Below are 27079 nucleotides of genomic sequence, written 5' to 3' on the forward strand. Positions count from 1 at the left end.
TCTGGTACCAATCCTTGGTTCCCATTGTCGTTCACTCCTTTGCTGGGACGTGCAGAACTAGATCTCCCACGTCAGGGGGAGGGGGTATAGATTCCTCCTCGCCCCATGCTGGTGTGGGTGAACCCCCCTTTTTGAGAAAAGTGAAGTGGTCTTTTCTTCTAACCACGAGCTCCCACTGCCGCCCCCCAGGAATGGCCGGGGGCGAGGGGGACCTAGAGGTGCTCTATGCATGTGCAGCCTGTTGAACACGTTACTGTGACGCCGCAATAGACAATTTGCATATTACCTCTTTATATATATATAGATGGGTTAGTGATTAGAAACTAATTTATGTGTATGGTAAGTTTGAGCAAATAAGTAGATAGATTGTGAATAATGTGAAACAAGTTTATCACTGTGCAAGAAAGAAGTTATAAATGAGGAAAGAGAAAAGGCTAGAATGAATACTGTGGTAATAAATTGAAATTAGAGGTATCTGTATGAAATCCTGGTTTTTAATATATATAAGATTTGGATAAAGAAATATACATGTGTAGTAAATATACATATTTCCTATCTCCGTCCATTATGAAGGCCTAGAAGCAATTATACCCCAATAGCCATGTGCGCACACTTAGCACTTGGATCTTGGTTTCTACATACCTTTCCATTAAGTAACCTTAGAATTCCAATAAAAATAACCTTAGAGAAATGACCGATGGCAGGACTGAGGCAGGAAAAATATAAGATTAACCTGGAATGTTTTGTGGTATCACACAAAGCAAGGATATGCCTAAAAAATAATGGGGACATTTCCAAAGGACATATGAACCGTGCCACTTCCATGGGAACCAATTTGAAGGTACTCCCGATAGTTAAATTTGTGACAATTTTAGCAATAAAATAACAACAGTAATATAGCATAGCCCATAGAATAAAATAAATATCCATGAGCCCATGCTGATATAATTAACTGGATAAATAAATAATAAGGGCTAATGGGCAGCATTTCCTTACAGTAGAATGCCAATAAATGCAGAAGCAATAAGGGAAATAGAAAAATCATCACCAGGCAAATACTACAGTAACAAGTGTTCCTGGCAAAGTCATCAATGAATACTAAAATTATTGGCCAAAATAATAAGAACAAGATCAAGGTAGGCCTCACAAGATATTTATTAACTAGTGGCCGGGTGCACCGATTCGTGCACATTGAACAAAAATAATTAGAAGAAATATTTTAATATTGTTATTTGCCCTTTCTCCTTTAGTGCCTGGGAGCCAGGCGGTGGCCCCGCCCCCCGTTGCCCTAGCTGGTCACCGCCTACCAAGGGCCTGATCGCCTGGCCGATTGTGCTGCTGCCACTCCCCCGCTGCCACTGCCATTGGTCACCGCCTGCAGGGCCCGAATGCCCCACTGATTGCCTAGCTGCTGCCCGACTCCCAGGTGCTGAGGGAGTAGGGCAGCAACTCCAACGCCCCCCCCCCCCTCGCCGCCCCAGCTGTTTGCTGCCTGTGGGGGCTCGATTGCCCCACCAATCATGCTGCCGCCCCCTTGCTGCCACCACTGGTTGCCCTGCAATCAGATCAGCAGGGCAATCAGGCCTCCACCCGGCGACCAGTAGCTTGCACCCGCCTTGGCCTGGTGCAGCCCACTCACCTGCTCCCCCATCCCACCCTGATCCCGCTCTCATTGGGGCCCATGGGGGCCTGCAGCACCTCCACTGCCACCTGCTGCCAGCACATCACCAACACCCGCTATGGTCCGCGCCGCCCCCTAGTGGTCAGTGCACATCATAACAAGCCGTTGAACTTCCAGCAGAACTCCCGGTCGAGGGGACAATTTGCATATTAAGCTTTTATTATATAGGATTACAAAGATAAAAACAGTAACTTTTCAGTGGAGAAATCTGTCCAATACCCACTTAGCTATGCAATCAAAATTACCAATTAAACTCTATTTGCTAAATTCAATGGTCAATGGTCAATTCTCTTCCTCCTGGGCTTATCAAAGCAACTGGTCACTTACTCCTCCTAGAAACATTTTATTCCTAAGATACCACATTCTCTTGGTTTTATTATTACCTCTTTAGCCACTCCCTCTCAATTTCCCAGGCTGCTCAACCTCAACTCCTTGACTTCTTAATTTTGCAGTACCCTCAGATCTCTTTTCTTTTTCAATGTAGACCAAGCATGTCAAACTCACAGCCCATAGGTCACATGCAACACACAATGAATATTTTTGCAGCCCAGCTAATATAACGGTAAGAAATGTTTTTTTGTTTTTTAAATATATTTTATTGATTTTTTTTTTTACAGAGAGGAAGGAAGAGGGATAGAGAGTTAGAAACATCGATGAGAGAGAAACATCGATCAGCTGCCTCCTGCACGCCCCCTACTGGGGATGTGCCCACAGCCAAGGTACATGCCCTTGGCTGGAATTGAACCTGGGACCCTTGAGTCCACAGGCCGACGCTCTATCCACTGAGCCAAACTGGTTAGGGCAAGAAATGTTTTAATAAATATTTTGTAATTTAATTTTTACAATATCCTGTTACACATAATCCTATTAATAAAAGCCTAATATACTAAGTGTCCAGTCATCCAGTCATCTGTTCAACAATCAAAGTGTAATATGCTAATGATATGCTAAGGCCGCTCAAATGCTTGCTATGACGTGCACTGACCACCAGGGGGCAGGCGCTCTGACCGATAGGTTAGCTTGCTGCTGGAGTCCAGCCAATTGGGACTGAACAAGACAGGCTGGACACACCCTGGAGCCCTCCTGCAGGCCCTCCCCAGATGGCCAACCTCCCACATCCCTCTCCGGCCCCAGTCGTGCGCTGGTGGAGTCCCTCAGCCTGGCCTGCACCCTCTCACAACCCAGGACCCCTCAGGAGGTGTTGGAGAGCTGGTTTCGGCCCGATCCCACAGGCCAGGCCAAGGGACCCCACTGGTGCATGAATTCATGCACCGGGCCTCTAGTTATTAATAACAAACTACAATGTTCGCTAATGACTGATTACTATAATCGTTCTGCATTCATTTCCCTTAAGCGCCTTATGCACAGATGCACCATTTCTCTCTACTAATACTAGCAGCAAATATTTTAGCAGCAGATTGCTACGTCATTAATCTTGTACTGACTTGTTTGGTGTGCGCAACAGGAAATAGTTCCCTTTCGGAGAACAAGAAAAATTGGTTTATTTGCATTACGCTTATTAATTTGTGTAGTTATTCAGTGTCTGGTAAGTTAAGAAAAAGTATTAATTTTTTTTTAAAGTTCCATTATTTTATGTTAACAATTACTCGTTTATTTCAGCCCTTTGTATTCAGCATATCTCTATTCAAAATAAACCTACGTTTCTATGAAAATTGAAGCTTTTGTTTTTTTGTGGCCCACATAAACTTAAACCTTGTTTATTTGGCCCATGTTAGCCTTTGAGTTTGACATGCTTGATGTAGATTATCTTTTGGAGAGCTCATCCTACCAGCTAAATATCAGCCTCTCAAATTTCTCTCCCTAGCATAGATATCTTCCCTGAACCCTAGGCAAACATATCCAGCCATTCAACATGTCCCCAATACAGTGTCTCTTCAATAAATGGTGCTGGAACAACTGAATATTCACTTTTTTAAAAAAAACATATCTCCACACAGATCTTATCCCCTTCACAAAAATTAACTCAAAATGGATCAGAAACCTAAATGTAAATTGCAAAACTAAAAAACTCCTAGATGATAACATGCAAACAATCCTAGAAGACCTTGGGTTTGGTGGTGACTTTTTAGACACAATACCAAAAGTATGATCCATGAAAGAAATAAATGATATACTAGACCATTAAAATTTTTTAAAAAATATGCTCTATTAAAGACAATGTCAAGAGAATGAGAAGACAAGTCACAGACTGGGAGAAAACACTTGCAAGAAACATATATGATAAAGGATTATTATCTAAAATATATACTATAGAGAACACTTAAAACTCAACAATAAGAAAACAAACCACCCAATTAAAAATGGGGTAAAACCTGAACACCAAAAAGATGTACAGACAGCAAGTAAGCATTTGAAAAGATGATCAACATCATATGTCATTAGGAAAATGGAAATTAAAATGTCAGTGAGATGTCACTACACATCTATTCGAATGGCCAAATCCAAAACACTGACATGAAATGCTAATGAGATGTGCAGCAACAGGAAACTTCAGGCTCTGCTGGTGGGAATGCAAAATAGTACAGCCACGGTGAGGGTGAAGGTGAGGGCAGGATTGAGGGGATTGGACCTAAGCTGGCAGTCAGACATCCCTCTGGCAGCCCAGGAGCCCTCGGGGGATGTCCACTTGCCAGCGGGGAGCAGGCCTAAGCTGCAGTCGGATATCCTTAGCGCTGCTGAGGAGGCGGGAGAGGCTCCCACCACCACCGCTGTACTGGCAGCCATCAGCCTGGCTTGTGGCTGAGCAGAGCTCCCCCTGTGGGAGCACACTGACCACCAGGGGGAAGCTCCTGCATTGAGCGTCTGCCCCCTGGTGGTCAGTGTGTGTCATAGTGACCAGTCATTCCCAGTCTTTCTGCTGTTAGGGTCAATTTGCATATTACCCTCTTATTATATAGGAGTGCCTGGCCAGCCTGGGTGAGGGGCTGATGGCTGTTTGCAGGCTGGCCATAGACCCTTCAGGGTGGGAGCCCCCCTTGGGGTGCCTAGCCAGTCTGGGTGAGGGGCTGATGGCTGTTTGCAGGCTGGCCACACCCCCTTCAGGGTGGGGGGGTCCTGCTGGGGTGCCTGGCCAGTCTGGGTGAGTGGCTGACGGCAGTTTGCAGGCTGGCCAAGCCCTCCAGCGGGGACCCTCACCCCATGAGGGTGTGGCCAGCCTGGGTGAGTGGCTGATGGCTGTTTGCAGGCTGGCCACAGCCCCTTCAGGGTGGGGGTCTCCCCTGGGGTGCCTGGCCAGCCTGGGTGAGGGGCTGAGGGCCATTTGCAGGCTGGCCAGCCCCTTCAGGGTGGGGGGTCCTGCTGGGGTGCCTGGCCAGTCTGGGTGAGGGGATAAGGGCTGTTTTCAGGCTGGCTAAGCCCCCCAGCGGGGACCGTCACCCCATGAGGGTGTGGCCAGCCTGGGTGAGGGGCTAATGGCTGTTTGCAGGCTGGCCATGGCCCCCAGCCACCCAAGCTCCCAGTGGAGGCTGGCTGGAAGCAGGTATCTGGGATTTATTTATCTTCTATAATTGAAACTTTGTTGCCATGAGCAGAGGCCACAGACAGCTCAGAGCAGGCAGGAAGCTTGGCTTCCTCCATCGCCCAGGCAACCAAGCCTCCTGCTTGCTCCAGCTCTGTGGCTGCTGGCCACCATCTTGGTTGGGTTAATTTGCATATAGTTGCTTTGATTGGCTGGTGGGCATGGCTTGGGGCATAGCGAAGGTACGGTTAATTAGCATCTTTGTCTTTTATTAGTGTAGATTCTTCCCAAAGTTCTCACTCAAAGAAAAATTCTGGAGCCAGTTGTTACAGTAATAATGTATGTTTTCAAATATCAGTAATAGAAAGACACTTCCTTAACTTTAGAAAAGAAATCTACCAAAAAAATTAAAAACACATTATTCTCACAAGGTAACAAGAGTGTACATGAGAATTAGTAGAAGATAAAGGAACCATTCCCAGTAACTAAGGTCACTCACTGTTACACTTGTGAGAGCAGTAGTTGGAACTGCTCTGAGAGAAGGTCCAAGCCATGTAGAGGGATGGGAAATTGAGGTGAATATCAGCAGACTCAGAAAGTTTAAAGTGGAGCTCAGAGTCCAAGGCCACAAAGGCAGAGGGGAGAGAAGGGGGTCCTAATACATGGTGACAGCAGAAGATTTGACTTTGGGTGGTGGGCACAGGGTGCAATATACAGATCTTATAACATAGGAACTCACACCTAAAAGCTATATGATCATGTCAACCAATGTCACCCAATAAATTTAATTTTAAAAAAAGTACCAGAGAGAAAAAAACCGCAAAACAGAAATATGCAGAAGGTACTATTCAAGTATTCAGCAAAACAGTGACCATATAAGGAAACTACCCCAAGGCAAGAAAAAAACATCAGAGAGAGAACACTACCCAGCACTCACAAAGGAATAGAAAACAGGAAACCCACCAACCAGACTCAAAAAAAATCTCACAATTCATCTGGTAATGGGCAGCATATTTAGGAAGATCTTGCCTCAGTAATAGGGAATGATTAGACCTAGACTGAATATTGCTCCAGTCCCATTTAAAAAAAATTAATCGTAGCCCAGCTGGTGAGACTCAGTGGTTGAGCATTGACCCATGAAGCAGGAAGTCGCCAGTTCAATTCCTGGTCAGGGCATATGCCTGGGTTGCAGGCTCGATCCCCAGTAACTCTCTCTCTAAAATATAAAAATAATTTTAAAAGATATAGCAATAGAGAAATTAAGCAAAATGAAACATGGAACAATAAAAAGTGTCAGAAGAAAACATCAGTGAGCTGTGGGACAATTTCAAGCAACCTACTATACCAGTAACTTGAGTTTGCAAGAGATGAGACAATATAATCCGAAAAAGGAAGAATATAATCCCAAAAAGGAAGAATATAATCCCAAAAAGGAAGAACAAAGGTGGAAGATTTACACTTTCCAATTTCAACTTACTACAAAGCTACAGTAATCAAGACAGTATGGTTCTGGCATGAGGAAAGACATATAAATCAATGGGAGACCATTGAGAAACCAGAAAAAACTCATATATATGTGTTCATTGAGTTTTGACAAGGGTTCTAAATTATTTCAAAGGGAAAAAATAGTCTTTATAAAAAATGGTGCTAAGACAACAGGATATTGTCCCACATGCAAAGTATTAAATTTGGACTCCCTACCTTAAGCCATGGACAAAATCAGCTCAAAATAGATCAGAGAAAACAGGAAGTGTCTCAAAAACTGAAGCATAAAATTATTATATGGCCCAGCAATTCCACTCATAGGTATAACCAAAGAATTGATAACAGATACTCTAAGATTTGTACACATATGTTCATAGCTTTATACATATTATACCTAAAGTGGGACAACATCAATGTCCATCAACTGAATAATGAATAACATTATGCTAAGTAAAACAAGTCACACATAAAAGGTTACATATTACATAACTTCAGTTATATGAATAAGTAAATCCATAAAGATAGAAAGTATATTATTAGTTGTTGATAGGGGATTGGAGAAGGGTATAAAAAATGATTATTTAATGGGTATAGGGCTTCATTTGAGATGATGAGAATGTCTTGAGCCTGTGGGTGTCATCTTCACACGCTCCCTTTGCCTTGCTCCAGGTCGCTGGTATCTCCTAGAAACAATCTTACGCACTTGTTTGGCACGCTGGTGTTCGTGGCTGCTGTCCATGGGATACCCCTTGATTGCCTGGCCCTGGTGGTCAGCAGTCCTTATGTTAATGTGTACACCAAGGGACTGTGACAAACAAACAAACAGCTATCCTAGGGCACAGTGCGGAGGCAGCAGATAGAAACACACATCTCCTAGTCTTCCCCTGAAAGAGGTATATTTGCATATCTTTAAGTTGTTATCATTATGAAATGCCACTTTGTCTCTTGTTACAGCCTTTATTTTAAAGTCTATTTTGTCTGATAAAAGTATTCTGCCCAGCTTTTTTTTATTTATTTCCATATACATGAAATATTTCTTTCCATCCCTTTACTTTTAGGCTGTGTGTGTTTTGCATTCTGAGGTGGGTCCCTTGTAGACAGTATATTCAATCATCTTGTTTTCTTCTCCATGTAGCCACCCTGTATCTTTTTTATTTTTTATTTTTTGAGAGAGAGAGACACATCGATGTGAGAGAGAAACATTAATCAGTTGCCTCCTACATTCACTCCAACAGGTGATCGAACCCGCAACCTGGTGACCAGAATGGAACCTGCCAGGTTGGTGTAGAGGATGATGCTCCAACCAACTGAGCCACACTGGCCAGGGCCACCCTAAGCCTTATCATTGGAGCATTTAATCCATTTACATTTAAAGTAATTACCAATAGGTATGTAGTTATTGCATTTTATTCTTTTTTATTTTTATAGTTCTTCTCTGTTTGTTTATTCTTGATCTTTTTTTTTTAAATATATTTTATTGATTTTTTACAGAGAGAAAGGGAGAGAGACAGAGAGTCAGAAACATCGATGAGAGAGAAACATCGATCAGCCGCCTCCTGCACATCCCCCACTGGGGATGTGCCCGCAACCCAGGTACATGCCCTTGACCGGAATCGAACCTGGGACCCCTCAGTCTGCAGGCCGATGCTCTATCCACTGAGCCAAACCGGTTCCGGCATATTCTTGATCTTTATATAGGTGGAATCATAGTGTATGTGTTCCTCTATGATTTGCTTTTATTATTCACCGTTGGTTTTAATTTATCCATGTCATGCATGGGACTATTATTCCATTAGTTTCTCTGCTGTGAACTATCCCATAGAATTCAATTACAATATATGGCACATATATTTACATATACCACAATTTACCCAGTCTAGTGTACTCATTTGAGTTGTTTCTAGAATTTTGACATTACCAACAAGACTACTATGAATATCCCTCTTACATAACTTACTCACGTTTCACTTTATAATGTATTTTATATAACTTTATTAATACAGAAATATCCACTTTCTTCAGGTTAGTATTTTACTGGTGTATCTTTCAATCCTTTACTTTCAACATTTGCTGTCCTTACATTTTAGATTAGGTCTCTTGTAAAAAAAGCATTTCATATGAACTTTTTAAAAAAGCAATCTATCAGTTTTATTTCAATTAAAGAGATTTATCCATTTTACCTTATTGGAATTACTGACATATATCTATTCATTTTCACTATCTTACTTTGAGTTTTCTAATTATCCTGCTTTAACTGCCTGCCTCCTTTATGTATTAATTTAGATAGATGGAAGAAGGTAAGGCACTTCTATCATCTAGAAATTATATAACTATTTCTAATCTCTAATGATTACTATAGAAATTTAAGTAATCAAATTTAATAAAATAAAGTCTAAAGTTAATCACATCTTTAACCTCTTCATGAATAATACTAAAAGCCTTAGCACTCTCATTACACACAATTTTACCTTGAATTATATGTCATTATATGTCACCCCCAATTGCCCCCCCAGCCAGCCTGATTGCCTCCAACTGCTGCCCCCGCCTGCCTTCTTGCCCCTAACTGCTTCCCTGCCAGACTGCTTGCCCCCAACTGCCCCCCCACCAGCCTGCTCGCCCCCAACTGAGCCCCCTGCTGGCCTGCTCACCTCCATCTGACCCCCCTGCTGCCCTTATCGCCCCTAACTGCCCCCCAGCCGGCCTGCTCGCCCCCAACTGCCACCCTCCCCCCCGCTGGCCTGCTTGCCTCCAACTGCGCCCCACTGCCGGCTTGATCACCCCCAACTTCCCTCCCCTGCCGGCCTGATTACCCCTAACCGCCTTCTGCCTCGGCCACGCCACCATGGCTTTGTCCAGAAGGACATCTGGAAGGTCTCCCGGAAGGTCTCCCAGTCTAATTAGCACATTACCCTTTAATTATTATAGATGGCATAAAAGCCCTAGCCGGTTTGGCTCAGTTGATAGAGTGTTGGCCTGCAGACTGAAGGGTCCCAAGTTCAATTCCAATCAAGAGCACATACCTCAGTCGCAGGCTCCTCCTGGGCCTGGGCTCCAGTAGGTGCACATGCAGGAGGCAACCAATCAATGTGTTTCTCTCACATCGCTATTTCTCTCTGTCTGTCCCTCTCTTCCAGCCTCTCTGAAAATCAGTGGAAAAACATCCTCAGGTAAGGAATAATAAATAAATAAATAAATAAATAAATAAATAAATAAATAAATAAATGAAATGGCATAAAACAATGCATATAGTCAGCCCTCTGCATCTATGGATTCCTAACCATAGATTGAAACTATTTTTAATCAATGTGAAACCTACAGATACAGAGGGCTGATTGAATAGGGGCTGATACAGTTTTTTCAACTATACCTCAAAGGGAGGGGAGAGTAAAAAGATGGAGAAAGATATGCCATGCTAATGCTAATCAAAAGAAAGCAGGAGTCGCTAAATTAATTGTAGATAAAGTATACTTAAGAGCAAGGAAAGTTATCAGGGATGGAGAGGCATTACATAATGATAAGGGAGTCAATTCTCCAAGAAGACATAATAATCCTTAATGTATAGGCACCATCAGCTATCAAAACTTATAAATTACTAGAGGGCTGGTGCGTGAAATTCATGCATGGGTAGGGTCCCTAGGCCTGGCTGGTGATCAGGCCCATCAGGTTCCCCACCTCCCCGCCTCCCCCTTCCCTCACCATCCGCGCACTGCCACCCGCACAGTTCCCCCTGCCTTCCCACCTCCCGCCTCCTCTTTTCCTCACTCCCTCAGTGCCCTGCTGTTGCCACTGGTCGCCCACCATGTTCCGCACTGCCCCCTCATGGTCAGGGCACATCATAGCGAGCGATCAAACTCCTGGTCTCACCGTCAAACTCCCTACGGGACACTTTGCATGTTAGCCTTTTATATATATAGACTAGAGGCCCAGTGCACAAAAATTTGTGCACTCCGGGGGGCGGGGTGGGGAGGGGGGTCCCCCAGCCCAGCCTGTGCCCTCTCGCAGTCTGGGACCCCTCGGGAGATAACGACCTGCTGGCTTAGGCCTGCTCCCGGGTGGCAGAGGGCAGGCCCAATCCCTAGGTGCAGCCCCTGGTCAGGCTCAGAGCAGGGCCGATTGGGGAGTTGGGGTGCTGCCCTGTCATGCACAGAGCAGGGCGGATCGGGAGGTTGCGATGCCACCCTCAGTCACGCTCAGGGTAGGGCCGATTGGGGGGTTGGGGCACCGCCCCCTGTCACTCACAGAGTAGGGCCAATAGGGGAGTTGGGGCACCGCCCCCTGTCACACACAGAGCAGGGCGGATCAGGGAGTTGGGGCACTGTACCCTGTCACACTCAGGGCAGGGCCAATAGAGAGGTTATGGCTCTACCCTGTCACACACAGAGCAAGGCCCGTGGAGGGGCGTTGGGGCGCTGCCCCCTGTCACTCACAGAGCAGGGCCCATCAGGGGGGTTGGGGCTCCGTACCCTGTCACACACAGAGCAGGGTTGATCAGGGGGTTGGGGAGCTCCCCACTGTCACGCACAGAGCAGGGCCGATAGGGGAGTTGGGGCACCGCCCCCTGTCACACACAGAGCAGGGCAGATCAGGGGGTTGGGGCGCTGCACCCTGTCACACTCAGGGCAGGGCCAATGGGGAGGTTATGGCTCTACCCTGTCACACACAGAGCAAGGCCCGTGGAGGGGGGTTGGGGCACCACCCTCTATCACCCACAGAGCAGGGCCGATCAGGGGGTTGGGGCGCTGCCACTGTCACACTCGGGGCAGGGCCGATGGAGAGGTTATGGCTCTACCCTGTCACACACAGAGCAGGGCCTGTTGGGGGGCGGGGGTTGGTGCGCCGCACCCTGTCACACACAGAGCTGCAGGGCAATCAGGGGATTGGGGAGCTCCCCCCTATCAGGCACAGAGCAGGGCTGATCAGGGGGTTGGGGCGCCTTCCCCTGTCACGAACAGAGCAGGGTGGATAGGGAGGTTGTGGCCCCACCCCCTGTCATTCACAGAGCTGCAGGGCGATCAGGGGGTTTGGGCGCTGCCCCCTGTCACGCTGATCCCGGTGCCGGGAGGCATATTACCCTTTTACTATATAGAATAGAGGCCTGGTGCATGGGTAGGGGCTGGCTGGTTTGCCCTGAAGGGTGTCCTGGATCAGGGTGGGGGTCCCCACTGGGGTGCCTGGCCAGTCTGGGTGAGGGGCTGAGGGCTGTTTTCCGGAAGCGGGTGACTGAAGCTCCCAACCGCTCCTTGTTTTCTTTCTTTTTTTTTTTATTCTGGGCCAGCTTTAGCTCTGAGGCCTCAGCTGCTGAAAACATCGATACAATGTTGCTTTTCAGTCCGGCTGGTTTCTGGGGTTTTGTTTAGCTTCTTATTTGCAACATAGTATATAGTTGCTTAGACTTGCAGCTGAGAGGCCAGCAAATTAGGCGGGGAACGTTGGAGTCCGCAGTCACTGAAGCAAGCAAGCCTCCCTGCTCGCTTCAGTGCATGGCTGCCGGCTGCCATCTTGGCTGACAGTTAATTTGCATAAGGATATGCTGATTAGCCAATGGGAAGGGTAGCGGTCGTACGCCAATTACCATGTTTTTCTTTTATTAGTGTAGATAGCCCTAGCCAGGGTAGCTCAGTTGGTTGGGTGTTGTCCTGTGCACCAAAAGATTGCCAGTTTGATTCCCAGTCAGGGCACGTGTTGGGTTGTGAGCTTGATCCCCCGATAGGAGGGTGTGCAGGATGCAGCCATAGATGTTTCCTTCTCACATTAATGAATGTTTCTTTCTTTCTCTTTCTCTCTCTCTCTCTCTCTCTCTCTCTCTCTCTCTCTCTCTCTCCCCTTCCTCTCTCTTTCTCTCAAGCAATAAAAATATTTTTTAAAAAATAAATTGCCCAGCATGGCTCAATGGTTGAGCACTGATCTATGAACCAGCAGGTTATGCTTCGATTCCCGGCCAGGGCACATACCTGGGTTGTGGGCTTGATCCTTAGTGTGGGGCATGCAGGAGGCAGCCGATCTCTCTCTCCCTTCCTCTCCCTTCCTCTCTGAAATCTACAGAAATATATTTAAAAATAAAAATAAAACATAAATTATATTATCTATATATATAAAAGCCTAAGCAACCATCCTACCATTCGACCGTCCGACCGGTAGTATGATGCACAATGACCACCAGGGAGCAGACGCTCTGACCAGTAGCTATGACATGCACTGACCATCAGGGGGCAGATGCTCAACACAGGAGCTGCTGAGCTGCGGTGACTTGGTAGCTGCCCTTGGGTGACGCACCTGGAACCAGAGAGGAGGGAGCCCAATTCCAGGGTGCGTCACCCGCACAATCCAGGACCCCTCGGGATATGTCAGATAGCTGGTTTCAGCCTGATCCCCACAGGTCAGACTGAGGGACCCCACTGGTGCACGACCGGGCCTCTAGTCCTATATAATAAAAGGCTAATATGCAAATCGACCAAACAGGGGAACAACTGGTCGCTATGATGTGCACTGGCCACTAGGGGGCAGATGCTCAATGCAGGATCTGACCCCTGGTGGTCAGTGCACTCCCACAGAGGGAGCGCGCTCATCCAGAAGCCGGGCTCACAGCTGGCAAGTGCAGTGGTGGTTGCGGGAGCCTCTCCTGCCTCTAGGGCAGTTGGACATCCCCCAAGAGCTCCTGGACTGCGAGAGGGCGCAGGCTGGGCTGAGGGACACCCCCCCCCCCAAGTGCATGAATTTCGTGCACAGGGTCTCTAGTAATAAATAAGAGAGTATAATATTGCTATAGGTAAAGCTAAACAAAGATCGAGTGATCAAAAGAGCAGTGTATAAAAAATGTTATACATGCCAGAACCGGTTTGGCTCAGTGGATAGAGCGTCAGCCTGTGGACTCAAGGGTCCCAGGTTTGATTCCGGTCAAGGGCATGTACCTTGGTTGCGGGCACATCCCCAGTGTGCATGCAGGAGGCGGATGATTGGTGTTTCTCTTTCATCAATGTTTCTAACTCTCTATCCCTCTCCCTTCCTCTCTCTAGAAAATCAATAAAACATATTTTAAAAAAATGTTATACATGACAGATATGAAATTACTTTAGTGAGGAAAGACTAGACTAATTCAATAACTGGTTGTAGGTTCCTGAAGAACAGAATGACTGTCACTGCCCATGGACTGCAAGAAGTTACAAGAAAGCATGGAGAATAAGAGGAAAGGAAGTTAGGAGGGTATGAGGATGAGGAATGGAAATAGGAATTGTGATCTACTGACCACTAGTGGTAGGTGCTATGGACTGAAACCCTAATTCCCAATTGTGATAGTATTTGGAGATAGCCTTTGGGAGATAACTGGGTTTAGATGAAGTCATGAGGGTGAGAACCTCATCGTAGAATCAGTGCCCTTTAGGAAGAGACACCAGTGCTCTCTTTTTCTCCCTCTCCTCTCCCTCTCCCTCTGCCTGTCTCCCAGGTGAGGACACAGTGAGAAGGTGGCCATCTACAGGTCAGAAAAGCCCTCACCTGAACCTGACCATCCTGGTATCCTGATCTGCCTTTCAGCCTACAGAACTGTGAGAAAATAAATTTCTGTTCTTTAAGCCACCCAGTCTATAGTATTTTGTTATGACAGACCAAGCAGACTAAGACAATAGGCATTTTTATATATTACCTCATTTAATTTCCCAGTAACTGCATTTCTAATTATATAACCTAGGATTCAACTATCTAATAACTGCAAAGCCATTGGTTTTACCCTGCCATTGCCCCCTCCTACAGAGGACAAGAAGTTAGTTGCTCAGAAGATCCAGATACCAGGATTCTTGATTTTACCAATCAAAAATTCCAACCCTCCTCATCCTTCTACAATTTTGAATTTAAACGGTGTTGAAAGGCAATGATAGTTACTATCTTTACAAGCAAATTCCAGCTGACTCGAAAAGCAAAAATCCATTTAGTGTTGCATGGAGGACTTTAACTTTCTAGTCAAAACTGGATTTTTGACTATAAAGGAAAATACCATTTATTTCAGGAATCTGCAAAGTATCAAGAAGAAGACTCAAATTTTACATAAGGTAATTTATGACACTTTACACAAATATACAAACCACAAAAGAGATATTGTACAATATTCAGTAGCCCTGCTATAATGACAAAACTTTAAATATATGTAAGTGTAAGCCAAAAACTCTTCTCAGAAAAGTACATTTAAACAAAAAGTAATGGCTCTTTTATACACCAATAATGAATTCTCAGAAAGAGAAACTAAACAATCGCACTTACCATTGCAACAAAAAAATTAAGATACTTAGGAATAAACTTAACCAAAGAGGCAAAAGACCTGTACTCGGAAAACTATAGACATTGAAAAAAGAGATAGAAGAAGCTATAAAGAAGTGGAAGAATATACTGTGTTCATGGATTGGTAGAATCAACATCATTAAAATGTCCATATTACCCAAGGCAATCTACAGATTTAATGCAATCCCTATTAAAATACCAATGGCATATTTCACAGAGCTAGGGCAAATACTCCATAAATTATTTTTAGATCAAAAAAGACCCCGAATAGCTGCAGCAAATTTGAGAAGAAAAAAAACAAAGTTGGAGGAATCCAATACCAGATTTCAAGTTATACTACAAAGCCACTGTAATCAAAACAGCCTGGTACTGGCACAAGAACAGACATATAGATCAATGGAACAGAACAGAGAACCCAGAAATCGACCCAAGCCATTACGCTCAATTAATATTTGACAAAGGAGACAAGAGGATACAATGGAGTCAAAACAGTCTCTTCAATAAATGGTGTTGGGAAAATTGGACAGATACATGCAAAAAAAAAATGAAACTAGACCACCAACTTACACCATACACAATAATAAACTCAAAATGGATAAAAGACTTAAATGTAAGCTGTGAAACCATCAAAATCCTAGAAGAAACCGTTGGCAGCAAAATCTCAGACATCTCTTGTAGCAGTATATTTACAGATACATCTCCTAAGGCTAAGGAAACTAAGGAAAAAATAAACAAATGGAACTACATCAAAATAAAAAGCTTCTGCACAGCAAAAGAAACCATCAACAAAACGAAAAGAGAGCCCACTGTATGGGAGAACATATTTGGCAATGATACATTTGATATAGGATTAATATCCAAAATATATAAGGAACTCATACAACTTAACAAAAGTAAGACAAACAACCCAATTTAAAAATGGACAAAGGACCTAAATAGACACTTCTCCAAAGAGAACATACAAAAATTCTGTTTTTTTGTTATGGGGTGAGGCCACAACATTAGTAACAAAGAAACAGAATTTCTGGAGGATGAGGCCCAGAAATCAGGATTTTAAAAAGATTCCCAGGTGATTCTAATGTGCAGCCAAGGTTGAGAACCACTGCTTTAAGACAACCTGGAGGGACCTGGAGAGTATCATGCTAAGTGAAATAAGTCATTCAGAGAAAGATAAGTATCACATGATCGCACTCATATGTGGAATATAAGTAACAAAATAAACTGATGAAGAGAGTGGATCCAGAGACTTTGAAGCATGTAACAGAGTGCAGGATCTCAGAGGGAAGGTGTAGGAGGGTGGGTGGTTGGGAGGTAATCAGCCAAAGACCTTGTATGCATATATGCATAGCCCATGGACACAGACAATAGGGTGCATACATTCTTTCTGATTGGTGCGGGCTGGAAGGTATCAATGGGGGGAAAAGAGGGCCATATGTAATACTTTCAACAATAAAGAATTATAAAAATAAATAAATAATTTTTTTTAAAGTATTCTCAAAGGAAACTCAATTACTATGTCCCATTAAAAGCAACTGTAAGGTCTCACTGCATGGGAGAACATATTTGCCAATGTTATCTCTGATAAGGGTTTAATCTCCAAAATTTACAGGGAACTCATTCAACTTAACAAAAGGAAGATAAACAATCCAATCAAAAAATGGGCAAAGGACCTAAATAGACATTTTTCAAAAGAAGACATGCAAAAGGCCAAGAGACACATGAAAACATTCTCAAAGTCACTAATCATCTGACAGATGCAAATCAAAACGACAATGAGATACCATCTCACACCTGTCAGAATGGCTATCAACAACAAATCAACAAATGACAAGTGCTGGCGAGGATATGGAGAAAAGGGAACCCTCGTGCACTGCTGGTGGGAATGCAGACACTGTGGATAACAGCATGGAGTTTCCTCAAAAAGTTAAAAATGGAACTCCCATTTGACCCAGTAATCCCATTTCTAGGAATATATCCCAAGAAATCAGAAACACCAATCAGAAAGGACATATACACCCCTATGTTCATAGCAGCACAATTTACAATAGCTAAGATTTGGAAACAACCTAAATGCCCATCAGCATATGAGTGGATTTAAAAAGTATGGTACATCTACACAATGGAATACTATGCTTCTGTAAAAAAGAAGGAACTTTTACCATTTGCAACAGCATGGATGGATTTGGAGAGCATGATGCTTAGCGAAATAAGCCAGTTGGAGAAAGATAAATATCACATGATCTCATTCATTTGTGGATTATAATGAACAACATAAACTGATGAACAAAAACAGATCCAGAGACAAAGAAACACCAAATGGCCCTGACCAGTTTGGCTCAGTGGGTAGAGCGTCAGCCTGTGGACTGAAGGGCCCCAGGTTCGATTCTGGTCAAGGGCATGTACCTTGGTTGCAGGCACATCCCCAGTTGGGGGTGTGCAGAAGGCAGCTGATTGATGTTTCTCTCTCATCAATGTTTCTAAATCTCTATCCCTCTCCCTTCCTCTCTGTTAATAAACCAATAAAATATACTAAAAAAAGAAAGAAAAGAAACACCAAATGAACCATCAAACCTCAGACGGAAGGCAGGGGAGGGAAGGGAGGGAGGGGTAAGAGATCAACCAAAGGACTTGTATGCATGCATATTAGCATAACCAATGGATCCGGACACTGGGGCAGTGGGGGCTTGTCCTGGGGGGTGGGAGTGGCCGGGGCTGGGTCGATGGGGGGAAAAGGAGACATATGTAATACTTTAAACAATAAAAAAAAGAAATTTAAAAAGTAACTGTAAGGTAGTTATGGAAGAATTTGCATGTCATCATAACCTGTTGAAAAACTATTTTTAAAATATTATTTCACACCACTAACATGATACCACGAATTTGCTTCAAAAAAAACTGGGTAGAAGGGGACTGAGGTGGAGGAATGCAGAAATGGTAATGAGATAGCTCATGAGTTGATAACTGTTGAAGCTGAGTAAGGGCCATATGGGGGTTCATTATCCTATACTTTCTAATTCCATGTATATTTGACATTTTCTCTGGAAGAAAAGTTAAAGTTATTTATACACTCTTGATGAACAAATATAATCCTCATATCCTAAAAATTAAAGAAAGAAAAAAGAAAGATGAGTACCTTCCAATCTTTGAATTTTTGCTTTCACAGAAATAACAGCTTCCAATGGTGAAACTCTCAGTTCAAAACATGTCCCAGTCAATGTTTCAATGAAGAGCTCCATGGTATAGAAAAGAAGTTTGTAGTAAAATGGTCCCACATTATCTTCATTGAAGAATGGAGGATCTTTTCTGTTATCCATTACTTTGACTTTGTTAAATCCTTTGGAATATGTAGTAGGCAACTATATTCCAGTTCTAGCCAAATCAGCTTTGAACATTGGTAATATCTATCATTGTTCATGTTTTGACTTTAGTACCTAAAAAACAAGAATTTTTTAAGAAGCCTATCTGAACATCTCATTCCTCCATAAACATTTTCTGAACAACTATGGCCCAGTCTTCCAACGCCCCAGAATTCATTTTAAGTGCTTAATTTGTCTAATCCTAAACTTCTCACATTTCCCTCTGAAATCATTCCTCCACTCCATTAGACTATAAGATCATTTTTAAAATGTATATTTGCAATAATTTTCTGTGTCTTACTAGAGCTCAGCACAGTTACTTACAAATATTTTCTTATTAATAGGTATACATTTGCAGGACTTTGAAAAATTTATGCATATCCTTTTCTAAAATATGTAAATTATGTTTTCTAACCCATACAAAGCATAACTTCATAACCACTATACATTTGAATCACACTAAATAAAAGGAATAGCAATCATCTTAATAGTTTCCTTAAAAATAGGAATCACTAAATAATCAATAAGGATTTGGATTTACAGGTTATCTATCAGTAGAGCATTGAGATAGTTAATATTGGTAATGGACATTAAACATAATCTCTACACACAAACATACAATGACTAATAAATACGAGAGGCAAACATAACCAACAGAAGTAGTAAGATAAATGACCAGTGTATAATTAGAAGAATAGGAATAATCAAATAAATTGCTATTAATCAGCAAAAACTTTGTAAAGGAAGGGGGCCTTGAACTTAAACTAGAGAACAGATGATATACATCTTCCTGGAAAGGTAGGTAGATCTTATAAAAGCTTTCCCTAGATATAATTTATATCCCATAGGATTCACCTATTTAAAGCCTAAAACTTACTGGTTTATAGTATGTTCACAGAATTGTACAGCCATCAGCACAATCCTTGTTAGAACATATTCATCACCTAGGAAAGGAACTCAGTACTCTTTAGACATCACTACCAAATTCTCCTTTCCCTCTCAGCCCTAGGCAAGCACTAATCTACTTTCTGTTCCTATAATTTTGCCTATTCCAGACATTCACATAAGTAGAATAATACATATGTAATCTTTTGTGACTGGTTTCATACACTTAATGTTCTCAAAGTTCATCCATGTTTTAGGATGTATCAGTACTTCATTCTTTTTTTAATTAATGAATAAATATTGTTTGCCTAATCATCAGTAAATGGGCATTTTGGGTTGTGTCTAATTTTTGGTTCTTATGAATAATGCTATGAGAACATTCAATTACAAGTTTTTGTGTGGACATGTTTTCCTTTTTCTTCCATAGATATACCTAAGAGTGGGATTACTGGGTTATGTGATAACTCCACATTTAGTAATTTGTGGAACTATCAAACTGTTTTAAAAAGTTTTCAAGTTTTCAACCATTTTACATTCCCACCTACAATGAATGAGGATGCCGATTTCCCTACACCCTTGCCAATACTTTCATTGTATTTTTTACTAAAGCCATACTAGTTGGTATGAAGTAGTATCTCACTGTAGTTATGACTTGCCTTTCTTTAATAACTAATGATGTTAAGCATCATTTTATGTGCTTATTGGCCATTTGTATATCTTCTTCATAGAAATGTCTATTAAGAAAGTCTATTCAGATCCTTTGTCCATTTTTAACTGGGTTGTCTTTTTGTTATTGAGTTGTAAGGATTTTTTGTTTTCTAAATAGAAGTCTCTTAAATTTTAAGGGTTGTCTTTTAACTATCTTGATGGTTAAATAAAAATTTTTAATTTTAATAAAGTCCAATCTGGCTATTTTTCTTTTGCTGTTTGTGCTTTGGGTGTCATATTTTAAAAGCTTTGCCTAATCCAAGTAATAAAGTTTTATGTTACAGCTAACCCTTGAATAACACAGGTTTGAACTGTGCAGGTTTACTTATATGCAGGGAAATTTGTGACAATTTGAAAAACTCACAAATTGTGGTGCCTTGAAATATTGAAAAAAAAGTTTGGTATGTCATGAATGTAAAAAATATATGTAGAAACTAATTTATTTTGTAATTTACTGCCACAAAATATATACAAATCTATTACACAGTTAAAATTTATCAAAATTTAAGCACACAAACCAGACTATACACACCATTCAGTTGAGAGAAATAAAAACAAATGTAGCCAAAACCGGTTTGGCTCAGTGGATAGAGCGTCGGCCTGTGGACTGAAAGGTCCGGGGTTTGATTCCGGTCAAGGGCATGTACCTGAGTTGCGGGCACATCCCCAGTAGGAGATGTGCAGGAGGCAGCTGATCGATGTTTCTTTCTCATCGATGTTTCTAACTCTCTATCTCTCTCCCTTCCTCTCTGTAAGAAATCAATAAAATATATTTTTAAAAAAAAGAATAAAAACAAATGTAAATATATATTAAATCATAACTGCATAAAATTAACTGTAGTACATACTGTACTACTATAATTTTGTAGTTACCTCCTACTGCTATAAGTGGTGAGCTCGTGTTGTGAGAATCTGCTTAAAATACCACGATAGTAATCATCGCCATGTAAGCAGTTTGTCTCTCCAAAAAATTGCATATTGCAATTAAAAGTGATCTCTCAAGGATCTCATATATTTTTCATCATGGTCAGTATAATACCATAAACTTTGACTATCATCATAAGACCCAAACAAAGTGCCACTAGTGATTCTAGAAGTGCTCCCAAGAAGTAAAGTCATATTACAAGAAAAAGCTGAATTGCTGAAGTTGCTCACCATTTCAAGATAAATGAATCCAGTATAAGGACCCTTGTAAAAAAAGGGGGGGGTAGGGAATGAAATTTGTGAACCCACTGCTGCAGTTACACCAGCAGGCACAAAAACCTTGCACTTTTTGTGAAATACTTTTTGATCTTGTATTGAAAATGTAGCTTTTATGTTGGGGCAAGATAGCTACTAGAAAGACATACCTATAGACTCCATTCGAGAAAAAGCAAAGTCATTATATGACAACTTAAAGCAAAAGGAAGGTGAAGGATCTAAAGCTGGAGAATTTAATGGCAGGAAAGGATAGTTTGATAATTTTAGAAAGAGGTTTGATTTTTAAAATGTCAAGATAACAGGAGCTTCAGCTAACCAAGAAGCAGCAGACCAGTTCCCAGATGCCATTAAGAAAGTTATTGAGAAGAACAAAAAAGAAAATCAATGAAGAGAAAGGGTGTCTACGTCACAAGTTTTTAATGCAGACAAAGGTGTCCTATTCTAGGGAGGTGGGCCGAGGGGATGCCAAAAAAGACATTTATTAGTAGGGAAGAAAAACAAACACCAGGATTTAAGAAAGGAAGGGATAAGCTAACTCCACTGTTTTGTGCAAATGCAATAGCGTTTATCATCAGGACTGCCTTCTCTATAAAGCTGCTCACCCCTGAGCCTTGAAGGGAAAAGAGAAAAACCAGCTTCCAGTGTTTGGTTGTACACCAGACGGCCTGGATGAGAACCCTTTTTCTGGATAGGTTCTATCGATGCTTTCCCTGAAGAAAGTACCTTGCCAGTACGAGACTGCCTTTTAAAGTTCTTTTGATATTGGACAATGACTCCGACCACACAGACTTCAATAAGTTCAACATCAAAGGCATCAAAGTGGCCCAGCCAGTGTGGCTTAGTGGTTGAACATCGATCTATGAACCAGGAGGTCACGGGTCAATTCCCGGTCGGACACATACCTGGGTTGTGGGCTCAGTTCCCACTGTGGGGAGTGAAGGAGGCAGCTGATGGATGATTTTCTTTCATCAAAGATATTTCTCTCTCTCTCTCCCTCTCCCTTCCTCTCTGAAGTCAATTAAAAATATTTGTTAATATTTTAAAATAAAAAAAACTTTCAACAACGTTTTATGCTTTTTAGAGTACAAGTTTTGAATTTTTTTTAAAAAAATGTATTTATTCCGAAGAATTTTATCCTTTTTGAAACTATTGAAATAAAATTTAATTTCACTTTCAGATTGTTCACTGCTAGTGTACAGAAGTAAAATTGCTTTTAATATATTGATCGTGTACACTGCAACCTTCCTGAAAACATTTATTAGTTCTAAAAGAATTTTTAGTGAATTCCTTAGGGTTTTCTACATACACGATCATGTGATCTATAAATATAAATCTTTACTTCTTCCCTTCCAATTGATGGCTACTTCCTTTTCTTACCTAATTGCCCTAACAAGAATCTCCAACACAAAGTTGAAATAAATGGTGAGATGGTGACGGTAAAAAATAAATAAATAAATAAATACATACATACATACATACATACATAAAAGAAGCTAAGGGATGAGAGCAGACATTCTTGTCTCATTCCTGATTGTAGGGAGAAAGCACTCAGTCCTTCATCATAAGATATGATTTTAGGTATGGAATTTTCACAGATTACCTTTATCAGGTGTTTAGGTAATTGTTCTTTTCTAACTATGAGGTGTGTGAGATTTTGACAAGTGTTTTTCTTTCCAGTCTATTGAGATGATCATGTGGATTTTGTCTCTTATTCTATAACATAGTGTATTACATTGATGTTGAACAAACCTTGTATTCCTAGGATAAGTTCTATTTGTATATGGTGTAAAATCCTTTACATACAGAGGTAGGCTAAAGTAATTAATACAATAATAAATAAATAATACAAGAATAAATTCTGTATTTCACATACACCAACCAGTTCCATCTCTGCCCCTCCCACCAGTCTTCACCTGGCTGCTTTTTAAAAGAAAATCTTTAATATTATTTCAGATGTCCCTTTTTTTCCACCATTGCCCCCTTTCACCCAGTTCCTGCTCTGCCCTGGCCTTCACCACCCTGTTGTCTGTGTCCATAGATAATGCATATATGCATATAAAATCTTTGGTTAATCTCTTCCCGCTCTCCCCCAGCCCTCTTCCCTCTGAGATTCATCAGTAGGTTCCATGTTTCCATGGCTCTGATTCTATTTTATTCATCAGTTTATTTTGTTCATTAGATTTCTTGTTCCTTTTGTTTGATTTTTAGATATTTATTGCCATTTTATTGTTCATATTTTTATTTCTCCCCTCCCCCTCTCCTCCTTTTTCACCTTCTTAAAGAATACCCTTCAACATTTCATGTAATACTGGTTTGGTGGTGATAAACTCCTTTAGCTTTTTCTTGTTTGTGAAGCTCTTTATCTGACCTTCAATTCTAAATGATAGCTTTGCTGGGTAGAGTAATCTTGGTTGTAGGTCCTTACTATTCATCACTTTGAATATTTCTTGCCACTCCCTTCTGGCCTGCAAAGTTTCTGTTGAGAAATCATCTGACAGTCATATGGGCACTCCCTTATAAGTAACTGTTTTTCTTTTGCTGCTTTTAAGATTCTCTCTGTGTCTTTTGGCATTTTAATTATGATGTGTCTTGGTGTGTGATCCTCTTTGAATTCCTTTTGTTTGGGGTTCTCTGCACTTCCTGGACTTGTAAGTCTATTTCTTTCACCAGGTAGGGGAAGTTTTCTGTCATTATTTCTTCAAATAGGTTTTCAATATCTTGCTCTCTCTCTCTTCTTCTGGCACCCCCATGATGCAAATGTTGATACGCTTGAAGTTGTCCTGGAGGCTCCTTACACTACCTTCATATTTTTGGATTCTTTTTTCTTTTTGCTTTTCTGATTGGATGATTTTTGCTTCCTCATATTCTACATCTTTGATTTGATTCTCTGAATGCTCTACTCTACTATTGAATCCCTGTAATTTATTATTTATTTCAGTTAGTGTATGTTTAATTTCTGACTGGTCCTTTTTTCATGTCTTTGACATTCTCATTAAGATCCTTGAAAGTCTCACTAAGTCCCTTAAAACTCTCATTAAGTCCCTTGAGGCTCTCATTAAGATCCTTGAGTAACCTTATAACCATTGTTTTGAACTCTGTATCCAGTAGTTTTCTTGCTTCCATTTCTTTCATTTGTAACATGTTTCTTTGTTTCCCCACTTTGGCTGCTTCCCTATGTTTGTTTCTATGTATTAGGTAGAATTGTTGTGTTTCCTGGAATTGGTAGAGTGGCCCTGGGTAGTAGGTGTCCTGTAGGGCCCAGTGGCTCAGCCTCCCCAGTTACCTGAGCTGGGCATTCTAGGTACGCTGCACCCCTGTGTGGGCTGTGTGCACAGTCTTGTTATAGTTGAGCCTTGATTGCTGTTGGCATCACTGGGAGGAATTGACTGTGAAGACCAGCTAGGTGTACAATGGAAGAGCTGCTGTGCAAGAGACAACCTATAGAGCAGGACTTGCTTCAGTGGGGCTTTGGTACTCACCGAGTCTGTCCCTTCAGTGTGTCACTTGTGGATGTGTAGAGTTGTAATCTGGTATGTTCTGAAGCTGCCCACCGGTGCCCTGGCTCTGGGGCCTCCTGGGAGGTGCAAAGTCAGCCACTGCCTGGGGCCACTCGGCAGGAGCTACCAAGAGATCTGCAGATGGTTGCTACTTCCTCATTAGGAAGTGCCCAGGTGAGGCCCAGCTGTGAAGCAAGACAGCCTGGTAAATGGGTTTGGGGCACGCTGACTCTAGCTGCTGCTTATTTAAGAGATTTTAGCAAAGTCTGGAGCCTTAGCAAGGACAGGTCATTCATATAGAAAAGCAACTGCAGCTTGGATGGGGCTGCAAACAGGATGGGGAAGGGTCTCAGGGAATCACCAGGGTGGAGCGAACAATGTGGGCTATGCTGATGGAAACTCAGATATGGCTGCCAGTCAGCTCTGTGACAGGGAGGTTCCAGCAGAGGAACAATGACCCCTGCTAGCACCCCTGTCTGGGAAAAAGCCACCCCTGATTCCTGTCTTGATGCCAGATAGTCCAGTTCCTCCCCATATGTCCCTGGATTCCCCCAAAGCTGCCGCTCCGCGCTGGAGCTCAGAGTAAGCAGGACCTTGTAAGTTAATGCACTGGCCCTTTAAGAGAAACACCTGGGACTCTAGCAGCCTCCATGACACTCAGTCACAATCCCTGCTGGTTTTTACAGCCTGAAGTTAGGAGGACTTCTCTTCCCAGCTCTTCTTTTCTGGGGGTTGGGGGGCTGGAGTGGGGCTGGGAACCCCTGCTTCTCACAGAAGGCCTTGAAGATATCCCTTCCAATTAAAAAACTACTACACATGGGTGTCAGACCAGCCCGTCCACACTTCTGCCCCTCCTACCAATCTCAATGTGCTTTCTTCTTCTCTAGTTGTAGGACTTCTATTCAGCCAGATTTCAGGCAGTTCTGAATGATGGTAGTTCTATATTTAGTTGTAATTTTGATGTGGTTGTGGGAGGCTGCGAATATCACATTTACCTTCTCAGCCATCTTTACCAGAAGATTGATCTAATTTTCTCTATATGCCTTTGTCTGATTTTCTTACCAAAGTGATATTGGCCTCATAGAATACGTTGGGAAGTATTTCCTAGAGGTGGATAAATGTTTTAACCTGTTCACTCATGTTATCTAAATGCATTATTTGCAAATGAAGTATTCTTCCAATAAATATTTATTGAGGTATCAATTATGTACCAACCACTAGGGATACAAAGCTGGTGTTTCTTTTTAATGGACCTTTTTTTAAAAAAATTCACATCCCCTTTGGCAACCATAAGCTTATTGTCTATATATATATTATGATATCTATATTCTATGTCTTCTTTATCCATTCATTTATTGATGGATGTCTAGGTTGCTTCCATATCTTGGTTATTATTAGTAATGCTGTAAGGACATAGGGGTGCATACATATCTTCTTGAATGGGTATTTTTGTATTCTTTGGATAAATACCCAGAAGTAGAATTGCTGGACCATTATGGGGCTTCTATTTTTTATTTTTGAGAAATCTTTGTACTGTTTTCCATAGTGGCTGCAATAATTTACAATCCCACCAAGAACATATGAGGGTTCCCTTTTCTCCACATCCTTACCAGCACTTATTTGTTAATTTAATGATAACAGCCATTCTGACAGGTGTGAGATGATATCTCATTGTGGTTTTAACGTCCATTTCCCTGATTAGTGATACTGAGCATCTCTTCATATATCTGTTGGCCATCTACATGCCCTCTTTAGAGAAATGTCTATTCAGGTCCTCTGCCCATTTTTTAATTGTATTCTTTTTTTTTTCTTTTTTGGTGTTATGTGTATGAGTTCCTTATATATTCTTGATATTACCCCTTATCAGATGTATAAATTGCAAATATGTTCTCCCATTCAGTTGGTTGACGTTTTGTTTTGTTGATGGTGCCCCACACTGTGCAAAAACTTTTTGTTTGATGTAGTCCAGAAGTGGTTAAACTTTTAAATATATTTCAGAATGGGTAAAGCCTCAAAGTGGAAGGATACCAGTAAGTAAGCCTAGGTGAATAAAAAATGAACACTAGGGAAGTTAAAAAAGAGTAAAGAAGAAAAATGGGTGATAAATTATATACTTATTTTTCAAAGAATATGAGATATCACTGAAGTCACTGCACTTTTCATAGAAATGTGTCTAAAAGAGCAGTTATTTTTAAAGGCTGTGGTTTTATTAGTAACCTACATCTCCATTCTATAGGCATTATATCCCATAAGCATCTGCAATATTAACTATTGACAAACATCTGAAATCCACTATATTCAAAACTTATCATCTTTCCTACAAACCTGCTTCTTGTCATACAGTCTCCACCTTGGTAATTATTCATATACTTACTTCATCCCACCCTGTAACACCTTTGGTACCTCTCTCCTCTAATCATTTGCACCTGCAGTTTTGGAACACATAGCCTCTATATTAGTGGTTCTCAACCTTGGCTGCACATTAGAATCACCTGGGGAATCTTTTTAAAATCCTGGCCTC

The 27079-nt window shown here is 41.8% G+C and overlaps 1 protein-coding gene across 1 annotated transcript in view; it reads right to left on the minus strand.

Moving 5' to 3' along the window:
* The window catches only part of ZFAND4 (zinc finger AN1-type containing 4), a 63858-nt gene extending 45577 nt beyond the window's left edge, over window positions 1-18281 (minus strand). The window contains 1 exon segment of the mRNA XM_023761318.1: window positions 18046-18281. Coding sequence (XP_023617086.1) covers window positions 18046-18226 — 181 coding nt within the window. The 5' untranslated portion in view covers window positions 18227-18281.
* Window positions 18282-27079: the final 8798 nt, after the last annotated feature.

Source organism: Myotis lucifugus, unplaced genomic scaffold (genome assembly GCF_000147115.1).
Source record: "Myotis lucifugus unplaced genomic scaffold, Myoluc2.0 scaffold_206, whole genome shotgun sequence".
Lineage (NCBI taxonomy): Eukaryota > Metazoa > Chordata > Mammalia > Chiroptera > Vespertilionidae > Myotis > Myotis lucifugus.